The following is a 13,456-nucleotide window of genomic DNA, read 5'->3' on the forward strand; positions in this document are numbered from 1 at the left end:
CCTTTAACATGACTGACTAGTGCAGGGTGACACTTCTCATTTTCAAAGTGACGTGCCTATTACAGTGCTAAAATAAGTGCTACTTGGCAACTTAGGCCTGTTCTTTTTAATGAGACAGTAAGAAATAATAATGGTTCATTAGTATTAGCATGAGGTTTAGCTTGTTTAGTTTGCTTTTCCTCTGCTGTATCCAGAGCAGCACAGAGCAAATAGGAATATTTATGCAAATTGCCTAATATTTGGAGCAAGATTTCAGCATAAAAGTACGATCAATTATTTTTTCAAAAAATGTGTAATAAACATTTTTTTGAACAAATGCACAAAGCTTAAAAAAAAAATTAAAAAATCTGTATCTAATTGACACTTACCTCTTGTTCAATGATTGGATGAAGATCAGTCAGCATGGTGTGCAATTAAGCTAATGGAGAGGCAGCTCAGCCCACCGGCACTTCACTTCTCATGATGCTTTTGAAAAAGAGCAGCCAAAAGCACCCTGCTGCACAGCTAAAGCTGAAATTTCAGTTTTGAGGGAGGGATTAGGGTGGCTTCACTGCTGCATTTCCTCTTGTGCCCCCTTTTCAAGAACCTATAGCACTTTAGGGGCCAAAGTACATGACAGTAAACCTATCCCCAAGAGGCAGAGGGAAAAAGCAGTGGGTAAGGTTGCTCCGAGTGTCTCTGAAAGGCTTTATTGCCTCTCAAACTGCCAAGCCCACACACAAGAATCCGCTGGAACCTGGCTGGCAACACGCAGCAGAGAACAGCAGTTAACTTGACACAGATAGTAAGTACATTTAAATTAACTGGGCACGTTCCCAATTCTAATAAATACATGGAATTTCAATCATCAATATCTTCTTTATTTTGTCAGCTAATCTTTGTAAATATGTTCTTTGAGCTAATCTGACACCAGTCTGCATGTTACTCTTTATCAAGCATAAGTGTACGAGGCAAAGAGATCTCACTAGTTAGCTGAAGTGACAATTCTTATTTAATTTTGACAGCAGTTTATAGAAATTGTAGTAACTCTCAAGTTTAAATTAAGTTTTAAGTTCTGTGTTAGAAAAATTTTGTTTATGACACACGCTTTTAGACAAGCAGAATATTCTTATCTGAATGAGAAATAATGCGAAACAGGAAAATGTTAAAGAGAGATCAATATTAAACTAATGATTAGTGCAAGAGAGTAATGGTGAATACAGAAACAGGACACTTTACATACAAATACACATTACAATCACCCACACTTTTTCCTCCTGCAAAGACTAACTATTGCAGTACATTGTCAAACTTAAATATAATATTTTATTCAGTATTCTATCACAAAAAAATGACAAATAATAAAAGTATATGCGCTGCGGCTAAGTGCAGCTCTGAGATTTGGGTCATAGACCTGACAAGATATTCATAAATCAGTTCACTCCTAACACCCTTGGCACAGCTATTTTTTCTCTATGACAAATATAGCTTCACAGCAGCGCACCAAGTGTTGCAAAGCTGCTAAACATGCAGGTACTTCTTCAACTAACAGAATCTGGCATCATTCAGTTTGATAAATGTATTTAAATAGTTTAAGTGGCTATCAAACTAATGATTGGCTAATACAAGAACAAAAATGCTTCTGTCATTAGACTTATGAGATCATAAAAGTTTGGGAAGATGGTGAAGACAAAGTAATTTATACAAGATACTATTAGATATATACAGTATGAGTTCATCATTCTAACTCTTAAATGAAATTGGAAAAGACAATACTTTTAGCATTTTTGAATTATTGCTGTAAGATGTCACATGTCGGTATACTAATGTGACCGTCTTCGTCTTTGAGATTCCATTTTTGTAATAATACGAATTCTAAAACCATTATCCATATTTACTGAAATGCACTTTTGATTTGTTAATGTTTTGAAAATGGGTGTCTGAAGCTTATCCTTACAGAGTATTGACTACCGAGCATGAAATCTGACTAATAAAAAACTGTTGCAAAAATCAATCATTAATTGATGCAATTAAAGTGCCTTTTCTGTTTCACCTTTTATCTTTTCACATATTTCTCCAGATAATTCAGGGCTAAAAAGAAAGCAACCTGACCCTAAATACAAAGATGCTTCTGACTAATGTTACGTTTGCTTACGTCACTTCCTGAGTCATGATAGATAGTTTTATGAGGTATGTGACCTACTGCCTGCAAAATTAGTCCGGTCACCTGCAAGAATTTACAAAGAGAATTTTAAGAATGTACTGATCATAGAAATTCTTTCATTTATAGCACAGATAGAGTTACTAACATTGGGCACCATGGCACCATTTATGACACTGGTATTACTCATATTGTCTGACATTGACAAAATCAAATCAATTTTATTTATATAGCCCAAAAACCACAATCACATTGCCTCAGTAGGCTTAACAAAATGTACAGTGAACGCATGCCATAATATTATTTAACCCACATTGAAGGAGGCATGAATTGTGTCACAGAATATCTTTTCTATCTTTTCAAGGATAGGCTTTACTTAACATTCATGAACATTCAACTGCCTTAAGCTGCTTGTTAAAACAATGATAAGTGATACCCATTACAGATTCAGACCATCTGGAAGAGATTGACTGCATGTCAGACAGATGGGGATGGTTGCTAACAGTGGTCAAGCCATGCTAACAGCTCTAGACTGCATTGAAACTCTAGGATATGTTACAGTAAGCGCTGACATAGGCAAAAATAACCTTATTATATATTCCAAGCGACAGCCTAAGTCGTGACTGATTAAAATGGTATGTATGCGTTCCAAACATTCTGCCTTTTTAAGTGATTGATAACATTTTTATCATTCGCAGAGAAGCTGTTGTCTCAGTCAAGATGTTTAAAATACGTAAAGCTAAGGATGACGAGCCCACGGCTCCAGGGCAGGGTAAGTAAATAGATTATTTTTCACTGCCAAACAATAAAATATGCATTTTAAACTAAATGCAGATACAGTAGCCTGAGAGGGTTTGTGAAGTATGATTGTACTAAACCACTCAAAGCTTCTTCACAAGTGTAAATAATGCAATTACTTATCTCATCTAATGACAGTGAAAATTAGAAAGAGGTCAAGGGTGCCCGGAGTTATGATTACCCAATATGTGGAGGAATTACCTGAAGGCATGACAACTCCAGACTTCACCCGGAAACCCATTGCTATAACTATTCAAGAAGGTAAAGTTCCACCTCTTATCACATGCATAACCTTCTTTTTTGAATTTTCTAAGATAACATAACAATATATTCTTGTTTCTATAGGAAAAATGGTTATCTTCAGAGCAGTCATTACAGGCATACCAGCACCAACTGTGACCTGGATGAGAAATAATGGGGAAATCGATGAAGAAAAGTTCAAAATCATCTTTGACGCCAGTTCTGGTGAACATCAACTACAGGTGAGATCACTGACCATGCGATGTAAGAAATGCTCATCTGAATAAATTCTAAACCAAAGGATCGATAAAACCGTCTTACACTATCCGGGTTTTGCCAAAAAGAATAATAATCATGTATTGATTGATAGATGCCTGCTGTAACAGTGGATCATGCTGACACGTACAAGTGCTATGCCAGAAATGAATATGGAAAAGCCGTTGTGACTGCTGCACTTAATGTTATTGAGGGTCAGTTACTTCTATTCCATTACAAATTATAGAGAACCTATAGACAAACTGCATCCACCTCACTACACTGTCTTTCTATCTCTATAGTTGGCTTTAAAAAAAACAGAGCCCTGCAAGAATCAAGAACAGGTATGCCTACATTTAATCTAAAATAATTCAAAGTGAGTCTCTCATTGGATGACATTTTTAACCACGCTGATGATTTTGTTGTAGCTATCCGAGATACACCTGAGGACTTCAAAAAGGCCCTAAAACATAAGTAAGCAGTTAAAAAAACCAACAAATTTTCCTTGCCATGTGTGATTGTTACTTTAAAGTGTTACAAATATTTGTTTTTCTTTATGCAGGGTTGATATGGAGCACAAGGAAGAGAAAAAACCAGAAATTGATGATAAGTTTTGGGAACTGCTGTTGAGTGCGGACAAGAAAGACTACGAGTCCATCTGTGCCCAGTATGGTGTCACTGATTTTCGCAGGATGCTGAAGAAACTAAGTGAGAAGAAGGTCGAAAGAGAGCAAGAGCAAGAAAGGGTAAGTTTCAGCTTCATCTAAATGTCAATGTATAGCATGTACACAGCCTGATATGCTGAATTTTGTAATACAAGAAATGTCAACATTTTCACAGCATTTAACATTTTCTTTTCATTTCAAATTACTATAGGTTGTAGAAAGACTATGCAACCTAAAGCCAATCGAACTTAAAGATGACGGTCTTGCAGAGTTTGAACTTGAAATGTCGCTGAAAGACCCTACCAGCAAAATCTTCATATACAAGGTGAGATGTTTCATTTAACATTTGTACTTTTTTACATGAATAAATTAAATGAGAGCAGACATACTTGCAGGCCCCTTGCATATTTCTCAGACAATAATGACTGCTTATGTTGAAACAGGATGGAATTATGATTCCTTTTGATGCTGAGCTGGAGGTGAAACATGGATTGAAGCAAGTGGGAAAGAAGTTTGTGTTTAGCATCAATGGTGTCGACCCCGAAGACGCCGGGCTGTACCAAGTAGAGGTTGATGGAGTTAAGGTTTTCTCGACCGACTTCAAACGTAAGATGATGCATAAATCAATTATCTATACACTACTTTAACATGTGCACAGTGCCATTCAGGAGGTCAGAAGATATCATGTTAAGCTGTAATTATGCGTGTCATCTAGTTCCCGAGGTGGAATTCATGGTCAAGATTCAAGACGTGAAAGCGGAGGAAAGAGAGGACGCTGTGTTTGAGTGTCTCGTCTCACAACCCCTGAAAAAGATAACTTGGAAGGGAAAGAACATCCCATTGGAGCAAGGGGAGAAATTTGACATCCTTGTGTCAGAGGACATGCTGATTCACACACTGGTGGTAAAGGACTGCATGCCACTGGACAAGGGAATATATGCAGCTGTGGCTGGAAACTCATCCTGCAATGCCTGGCTTATAGTGGAAGGTACTGTTTACAAATTTTAAATTAAAAAAAACCTGATTCTTTAATGCAAGTTTTAAATGTTGACAATGTTCTGGTACTGTGTATTTCCTCATTAGTTGACACTGATCCAAACTCGCGGGGAAAAAAGAAAGCTCGCAAAACAACCAGAGCAGGTGGTGGTGGAGATGAACTTTTGAAGATTGCCCAGGAGCAGCAGGCTATAGTACAGAAACAGAAAGAAGAGCTGATTGCAAAGGCAAGGGCAGAGGCAGAAGCAGCAGCTGCAGCGGCCGCCGCAGCAGCAGCAGAGGCTGAGGCTAAAGCAAAAGCTGAAGCAGAAGCCAAAGCCAAAGCTCTGGCTGAAGCCAAAGCTAAAGCTAAAGCTAAAGCGAAGGAAAAGGGGAAGGAAAAGGGGAAGGACAAGGAAAAAGGAAAGACAAAGAAGACAAAGGCAAAGGTAAAGACAGAAGGTGCAGATGGAACCACTGTTGCGGAAGAGGGGGAGGATGTAGAAGAGGAAGAGGATGATGAAGAAGAAGAAGAAGAAGAAGGGGAGGAGGAATCTGCATCATCAGAACCCAAGAAGAAGGCCAAAGCAAAGGAGGGAGAGGATCCTGCTGAGGATGTTGAAGAAGAGGAGCCTGTTCAAGGGAAAAAGAAGAGAGAGAGAAAAGGCCCACTTGTTCCTGATACGGTCGTTGGTAAGATGCATCAAAACACAGAAATTAACTTACTGTAAATTTGTTAATATATTCCTGTTCACAGTCAACAGCAAGGTTGTATTTCCTTCAGATCCAGGAGTATATTTCACTGGCGGACTGTCAGATGTGACCGCCATTATTGGTACTGATGCAGAACTGGTCTGCAGGCTGAGCAGTGAGGAATGTGACGGAGTCTGGTACAAAGATGGGCAAGAGGTGAGGAACACAGGAGTTGATAAACTGACAGTGTAAGGTGTTAAAGTGTGTTAACATGGGTGTGTGTGTGTGTGTGTGCATTTCAGATTACATCTACAGATCATATCTGCATTGTTAAGGATCAGACTTATCGCAAGCTAATTATCAAAAACTGCACAGAGGATGATAGCGGAAAGTACCGATGTGAAGCCGATGGCCGCAAAACAGAAGCTGAGCTCAAAGTTGAAGGTATCGTACTCCGTCAATTTGAGATACTCCAACTTAAGTCAAAGAAAGGGCAGCTACGGTTAAAAAAAATAAAATAGTAAAACAGTATTTGTCTTAGCTGAGTGATAAAAGTTTGAAAATATGTGTGTTTGTTGTTCTAGATCCTCCAAGACTTAACTCAGATGACCTCACAGAGTTCATGAAGCCAGTTATAATCAAATCTGGGAAAGATGCAGCATTCAAGATGACCTTTGTTGGACGTGAACCCATGAAGATACAGTGGTTCCATGAAGGGGAGGAGCTGCTGGAGGACACCGGTATCAAGATTGAGAAGTCCGAGTCACACACCCGCCTGCTGCTAACCAAGTGCAAACGCAAAACCACAGGAGAAATCAAGATCAAGATTAAAAATGAATGTGGAACAACTGAAGCCATCTCACAGCTTGTTGTATTAGGTTTGTATGCTGCATTTTAAGACCTGTATGTTCTTCATTTGGAAGAGTCACGTACAAGCAAGACATGTTTATGAGTGGAGTTGTTCTTTATTCTCTTGTCTTGCCACAGATAAACCAACGCCACCTCTCAACCCTGTGGATATTATTGAGAGTAATTCAACCTGCATTGAGTTCAAATGGAGGCCTCCAAAAGACGATGGCGGCTCCCCGATCACAGACTACATCCTGGAGCGCCAGCAAATTGGCAGAAACAGCTGGAAGAAACTGGGCAAGTTGGGTCCAGAGCCTAAATACAGGGACGTTGATGTGGATCATGGCAGGAAGTACTGTTACCACGTCAGGGCTGAAACTGATCAAGGTGTCAGTGAGATGATGGAGACCGATGACATTCAGGCAGGGACAAAGGGTAAGCCTTCTTACAAGCACACCAGATTTATCTGCGACAGTGCCAAAGTGACATTTTCTAAATTTGAATCATTCTTTCAGCGTACCCTGGAGCTCCCTCTCAACCAAAAGTTGTTAGTGCGTTCAAAGACTGCATCAATCTGGCTTGGTCTGCACCCAGTAATACTGGAGGCACCGACCTTCTGGGATACAATGTGGAGAAACGCAAGAATGGCAGTAATCTGTGGGGCATGGTCAACCCAGCCAACGAGCCCATCAAAGGTGAAGAACTTTTGATGTTCAAGATGTAATGTATTTGTTTACTTAAACTACAGATGTAAATAACAATTTTTTTTATAGATATTTGATTGTCTTCACTATACTGTTTGACATGCCAACAGAGAAAAATTACGGAGTGAAGGATGTTGTTGAGGGCATCGAGTACGAGTTCCGTGTATCAGCTATCAACATTTCTGGTGCCGGAGAGCCAAGTACACCATCTGAATTTGTGTTTGCAAGAGATCCAAAGAGTGAGTCATAATCCGAGACAGCTTATTATCTCAATGCTTAATTCCTCATGTTTCAGTTCTTGGATGCTAATTGTTTACCCTCTTAGAGCCCCCTGGTAAAGTTATTGACCTGAAGGTGACAGACTCCACATACAGCACCTTATCGCTGGGCTGGACCAAACCCACGGAGGAGGAGGGGGTTCAAGACGAGTCAAAAGGATACTTTGTGGAGGTCAGACCAGCCGAAGACCCAGAATGGAGTCGCTGCAACTCCACTGCTATCATTATAAACTCATATACTATTATGGGTCTGAAGTCAATGGCCATGTACTGGGTAAGAGTTTTAGCCACCAACGAGGGTGGAGACGGTGAGCCACAGGAGCTGGACAATTATATCATCGCAATGCCTCCCCCAGGTGAGTCAGTGGAAACCGCAACCTGTCTTCAGTCAGAATTTGACTCATTTTACCCTCATTTCATCACTTTCTCTCATTAATTTTGTCTGAAACTCTCTCTCCACATTGTGACAGTGAAACCTCACTTCACTGACAGGAAAATTAAGACCTTCATAGTAATGAAAGCTGGCAACGCTGCTCGCATCAACTTCAACTTCCAGGTTCAGTATAACATTCAGACAAAAAGTCCTTTCATGTCTGATTTGAGTTGAGCTTAATATTGTCTTTTTTTCTTTTCTTTTTTTTTTTTTACTGTTCTCTTGGTTTTCATTTTTTTGCTTTTGTATCTGTTGTGTTGTTTATTTTGTTTTCTTGTTTTTTATCTGTCATGTTGATTTATCTGTTGTGTTTTTGTTTTTATTTCATATGTTTTTCTGTTTTATTTTTAAAACTTTTAATTTTAGCGGCTCAACTCTTTTATCTTGCTGACTTTGTGAGACTTTTTGTTTGCAAGGATTTTGAAGTGCTCTATAAATAATAATTACTATTATTATTGTGACAGGCCTCCCCGATACCATCTATCAAATGGCTGAAGGACGGTCATCCTGTTGCCAAGCACGTGAAAGTGAGCAACTCAGACACATCATCACAGCTGATGATCCCCTCATCAGAGCGTCATGACACTGGGGTCTACACTATTGTCGTCAAGAACCTCGTTGGTCAGGAGACCTCTAGTGTTGAGATAAGAATCACAGGTACAGTGAAGAAAACTTCAAAGTGAGGAAGAAGAAGCAAAAATTGTTTTGATATGGCCAGAATTAAGATTTTAAGCTCTTCGGGGGTACTAAATGAATAAAATACATACCAAAACTTCACAAGCGTAAATGTACAGATCTTAAGACTGAGTGTATCATTGTAGTCAACTTAAGAATATTTACTGTAAATCTTTTCCTACCTGTTTGCAGATGACCCCAAGCCTCCAGGCCCTGTGGAGCTGGATGAGAACGTGTCAGGAACAGTGACGGTCTCCTGGGAGCCCTCTCCAGATGAGAAGAAAGACGACAGGCTTCATTACATAATCACCAAGCGTGATTCTGTCAAGCGTACTTGGCAAACTGTGGCAGACCATCTCTTTAACAACAAGTTCACCGCCATCAATGTCATGCCCGGAAGGCAGTACAAGTTCCGGGTCTATGCCAAGAATGACATGGGGCTTTCCAAACCCTCTGATTCAGCAATCTGGGAAGTGAAGAGAGTAAAAGGCAGGTTTAATGACAGTGAATAGAAACTGTGAAGCATAGAGCTGAATTGATTCCTCATGATTAATTCAACAAATGAAAATCAAATGAGAACTTCTCTATTTTTTCAACAAGATTTATTAAGATTTCTCAATATACAATATACATTTGCCACATCAGCAAACAAAGACTCAGAATCTTAACAACAAAGTGAAACGACACAGAAGGCCAAAAAAATAAATGAATGAATGAATGAATGAATAAATAAATAAATAGACAACACATTTAAACCACATTTAAAAAAAAGGCTCAACTCAAACAAAACAAAGTCAGTTTGTCATATCTGGTCAACATAAATTATACCTTATATGTTAAAAAAAAATAATTAAAATTAAATATAACTATCAAGGACCCCCGACTCTTAGCTCTTTTTTGCTAGTTTAGTCATTTAAATGTGCTTACATTTTTTGCTTTTTGTGTTTTACCTTAATTTTTAATTGAATGTATATGGGATTTGAACTGTCAAACAAGAGATGAGACCGCTGATGGGCTTTTTACACCATTTATAGTTTTCATCAAATAAACAATCAATTGATTCAATGTAAAACATTTTTCAGGCCACAAAAAAAAAAAAAAACAACGTATCGCCATTTTTATATATTGATAAGTCATTAATTACAGATATTTTAAACTCCTGTTTGTAGTTGATTTTTTAGACAAATTTTCAATTAATCAAATACTGACACTTTGGGATTATGGATTATGGCGGGCTGCCAACAGAAAGCAACAGTATTTGACAAGCTGGGAATGAGATAAATAAGAGCTCCAAGGAAAAGTGACAAACTTTCGCTGGTCCCAGCTTCTAAAATCTGAGGATTTGGTGCTTTTCTGTATTTTGGACTGTTGTTTTCTTTTTCTTTTTTAACACATCACTTGGTACTCTGAGAAGCTGTGATGGATGTTTCTTGTTACTTTGTGATATTTAATAAACTAAATAATTATTCAAGAAATGAATTGGCAAAGTAAAGCAATAATGAAAATAACTAGCTGCAGCCCCGTTTGTGTGCATACCTATTAGAATTAAAATGTGAATAGATGTGTGAGTGTAATACGTACAACAATTTAATAAAAGATCTCCCTTACAAAAGGCAATTAAAGAATATCAACTAAGTGTAATGGGCATAGTGCAAGGTCAGATATCATTGCTAATGAATGCTTTGTTTGCTTTGTGTAAATGAAATGCAACATGAAAAGAAGAGCATTTTATATTTCTGAGTGTTCTGCTATAGACAGTAAAGCAAGATAATTGAATCAATTGCCAGACGACTTAAGGGTAGAGAAATTAAAAGGATATCTGTCGTTATGTAACGCACCCTTGTGACTTTTCTTTCGTTTTTACTTGCTTCCTTTCAGAGTCATTTTCTTTGAACCTTCCTACCTCCAAGGACTGCAGCTTCGAGGTGCCTCCGTCATTCTCTGTTCCACTGAAGACACACAACAGTCCAGAGAGCTATGAGTGCTACATGAGCTGCGCGGTGACAGGAAACCCCAGACCCCATGTTACCTGGTACAGAAACAATGTCAGCCTCAACACCAACACTAACTACTACATCACCAACACATGTGGGGTCTGCTCCATGGTGATACTCAAAGTCGGGCCCAAGGACAGCGGGAATTACACCGTCATGGCAGAGAACAATCTGGGCAGAGTGGAGTGTTCAACTAAGCTTGTTGTCAAAGGTAAAAAAAAAAAACACATCAAAATTATTTGTTACAACTTAAATCCACTCTTCTGGCTGCATGTCTTTACTGTTCCCTTCTCTCCCTCCTCTTTCAGATTAGGATGATTCAGTTGGCCCGAACTCCTGAAGATGAATGAAACGTTGTGGAGGATGTGCCAATCTGAAGCATGCATTCATCTGTGCTTTTTTTGGTGGATCACCGTAGTGATGTGGAGAGCAAAACTAAAGGATGAAAGGAAAATGTTTTAAAGTGCCAATAAGAAACCTTGCAGATTCGAACTATGAGATTCTGCTGCGTTTGAGTGCAAATTCTACTGAGTTTATGTAGTGGAGCCAGAGAACACTTTGACAGGAAACATCCGAGATCCACCATTAATTATATGCTAATCTTACACCCGGGCATGTTTATTTATTGGCCTATATTTCCCTGAGCTGTGATTATAGTTAGTTTATTCTGCTGTTTTGTTTTTTTGAATAGGACAGAAAAGCTGCTTGGTTTCCCTAAGTTACTCCCACATGGAAAGTATATGTTATGACAGTCTGATTGATTATTAGCGTTTGAATCACCAATAATTATGCCAAAATGTAAATAAATCCTACCTGTTCAACAACAAAGTTTCTTATTATTTGCCTCTTTTAATCATGAGCTTGTCACTTGATGTTTTGTCTACAGGCACTCCAGTGGCTCTGTAAGGCTTTACATGCAATGCTGTGCTTTGAGATAGATGTTAATGCTTGCATTCTGAAAAGTGAGCTGTCATTTGAAGATGTTTTCAATCAGCTGTTTTTTGTTTGCTGATTTAAAGACAGACTTGTCCCCTGTCATGCAAGTCCCAATGTTTTGATCTGCATTTCCAATGTGAAACCTCATTAGAGCAGCCATAAACATACAACTCCCACATTAGACAAGTCTGTCGCACACTTGACGATTTATTGTTTGAATTATTCATCATTATGTCAAAATGTAAATAAATCCTACATCTTCAACAACAATCTGTCTTACTTGCCTCTCTTTAACCTAAATTAATCATGAGCACTTTACATGCACTCTATTAACTCTGTGATGCTATAATTACACACCGCTGTGCTTTGAGAAAATGCTAACGACAGAATGCTAACCCTTAAATAATTGGTAACCCTTTTATTTAGGTCCTTGTAATAAGTGTTAGTGAAAAGGTATTTAGAATGGCACTCAGATTTGTGCTTTATTCTCTGAGAGATTAATGAAAATTGTGCAATGTTCAAGTTCCTATTTGTAAGAAAAGTGTAAGAAAAGAAAAGCTGACCATAGGGATGAAAGTGAAAATCATTGCTGGATATGTCCTTTTATCCACACGTAAAGTTATAACTTGCCCATTATGCCGCTGTTAAATCTTTACTAGGTTTTTGTTGCTTTATTAAAACAAAGACACACTTCATTATGCATTTATCAGCAGTTCACTATGGACTTATCAATTGTTAACTCTGCTTTTTGCAACTACCATATATTTACCAAGAACCAAGCTTTGTTAAGGTTAATAAGTCCTCAACCAAAGCAGTGAAGAACTGACATAACCATCCTAGCGGGACAGACCAAACAAACAGACACAGTAACAAGGCCTGTTAACACATTCTGTGCTCCCAGATGCCAATATCTAGATTCAAGCAATGGCCTTGCTTCTGCAAAGATTTATTGTTGCATTCAGGTGCAATCCAACCATTCATCATTCTGTAACAACAAACATAAAACCACGCTCTCCTGAAGAAATAGAATAATTATCAAGATCTGTAATGTCTTACAGTATGTCTAAGATGTTTGTTTTTGTATAAAATAAAAATGATAAAGTAATTCCATGCATGTATTTCATGTTTTCTTAACTACACTTAAGTGGTACCTGACCTTGTAGGGAGATGTTTGTTGTGTGTGATCCCATCCAGTTTACCTTTAGCCCTGTGAGGCATTTATCGTGCCTTTTTTAATTTTGTAACTTCGCGTGCGAGTCAATGCTTCCGCTTAGCCAACTGTCGCATGGCTTCAAATATTTCTTTTACTGCCAACATGTGTTTGCACACTTTCACATGATATTGCGCATCTATTATGGAAAGTCATAAATAATCCAATATCATGTGCAACCTTGCCAACAACTGTACATCTTCCTGTGTAAAGTCACAGGACACACTAATATTATCAGTAGCTGCATGGCATCCTGTTACTATTGACACACCTCTTTAGATGGAATTTATAGTAGTAGGCTTTGACATTTAAAAGCCACTTCGCACATGCCAATAGTAGTTATGTATGCTAAGAATATAACATTACAAGTACTGTTGCTGTTCAATATGCAGTACAAAAGAGGTAAAATAAAAACACACCTTCCTTTAAAAAAATATATATGGATGCTTTAGAGCCTTTTTTCCCACTAGACCAGAGCGTTTTAGTTATTCTAATGTAGTTTAACTGCAGTAACTATTTATAATATTGATAAGGTTCATTCAGTGTATATTCCTGTGTTGGTTGCCAACACACAGATGGGGTTACCTTTGTCCATGTTGCATTGGGTTGTG

At 38.3% G+C, this 13,456-nt stretch overlaps 1 protein-coding gene and 1 long non-coding RNA gene across 4 annotated transcripts in view; one reads left to right on the forward strand and one right to left on the reverse strand.

Moving 5' to 3' along the window:
• LOC115583046 (uncharacterized) overlaps nt 1–551 on the reverse strand; it is a 39,627-nt gene extending 39,076 nt beyond the window's left edge. For all 3 annotated transcript variants that reach the window (XR_003984296.1, XR_003984295.1, XR_003984294.1), the window contains exon 1: nt 369–551. This is a non-coding gene — a long non-coding RNA (uncharacterized LOC115583046). The remainder of the gene's footprint in view (nt 1–368) is intronic.
• Nucleotides 552–629: 78 nt separating this feature from the next.
• igfn1.3 (immunoglobulin like and fibronectin type III domain containing 1, tandem duplicate 3) lies at nt 630–11,527 on the forward strand. Its single transcript, XM_030419424.1, has 24 exons — nt 630–784; nt 2,839–2,912; nt 3,077–3,199; nt 3,284–3,420; nt 3,549–3,648; nt 3,736–3,777; nt 3,862–3,907; nt 3,996–4,179; nt 4,310–4,423; nt 4,542–4,704; nt 4,814–5,086; nt 5,182–5,766; nt 5,858–5,982; nt 6,069–6,210; nt 6,351–6,644; nt 6,754–7,050; nt 7,131–7,310; nt 7,430–7,558; nt 7,645–7,953; nt 8,068–8,153; nt 8,495–8,687; nt 8,898–9,194; nt 10,584–10,910; nt 11,008–11,527. The coding sequence occupies exons 2-24, from the start codon at nt 2,861–2,863 to the stop codon at nt 11,010–11,012; spliced, it is 4,203 nt and encodes a 1,400-aa protein (XP_030275284.1). The 5' UTR covers nt 630–784; nt 2,839–2,860; the 3' UTR covers nt 11,013–11,527.
• The last annotated feature ends 1,929 nt before the right edge of the window (nt 11,528–13,456 follow it).

This window comes from Sparus aurata, chromosome 6, assembly GCF_900880675.1.
Source record: "Sparus aurata chromosome 6, fSpaAur1.1, whole genome shotgun sequence".
Lineage (NCBI taxonomy): Eukaryota > Metazoa > Chordata > Actinopteri > Spariformes > Sparidae > Sparus > Sparus aurata.

Excerpts from the sequence above, each read along its gene's own strand:
- igfn1.3 (XM_030419424.1), top strand. The coding sequence starts at position 2,861 with ATGTTTAAAATACGTAAAGCTAAGGATGACGAGCCCACGGCTCCAGGG. Across the intron at positions 5,767-5,857 it reads TGTTCCTGATACGGTCGTTG|ATCCAGGAGTATATTTCACT; the intron begins GTAAGATGCATC and ends TATTTCCTTCAG. Across the intron at positions 7,051-7,130 it reads CATTCAGGCAGGGACAAAGG|CGTACCCTGGAGCTCCCTCT; the intron begins GTAAGCCTTCTT and ends TCATTCTTTCAG.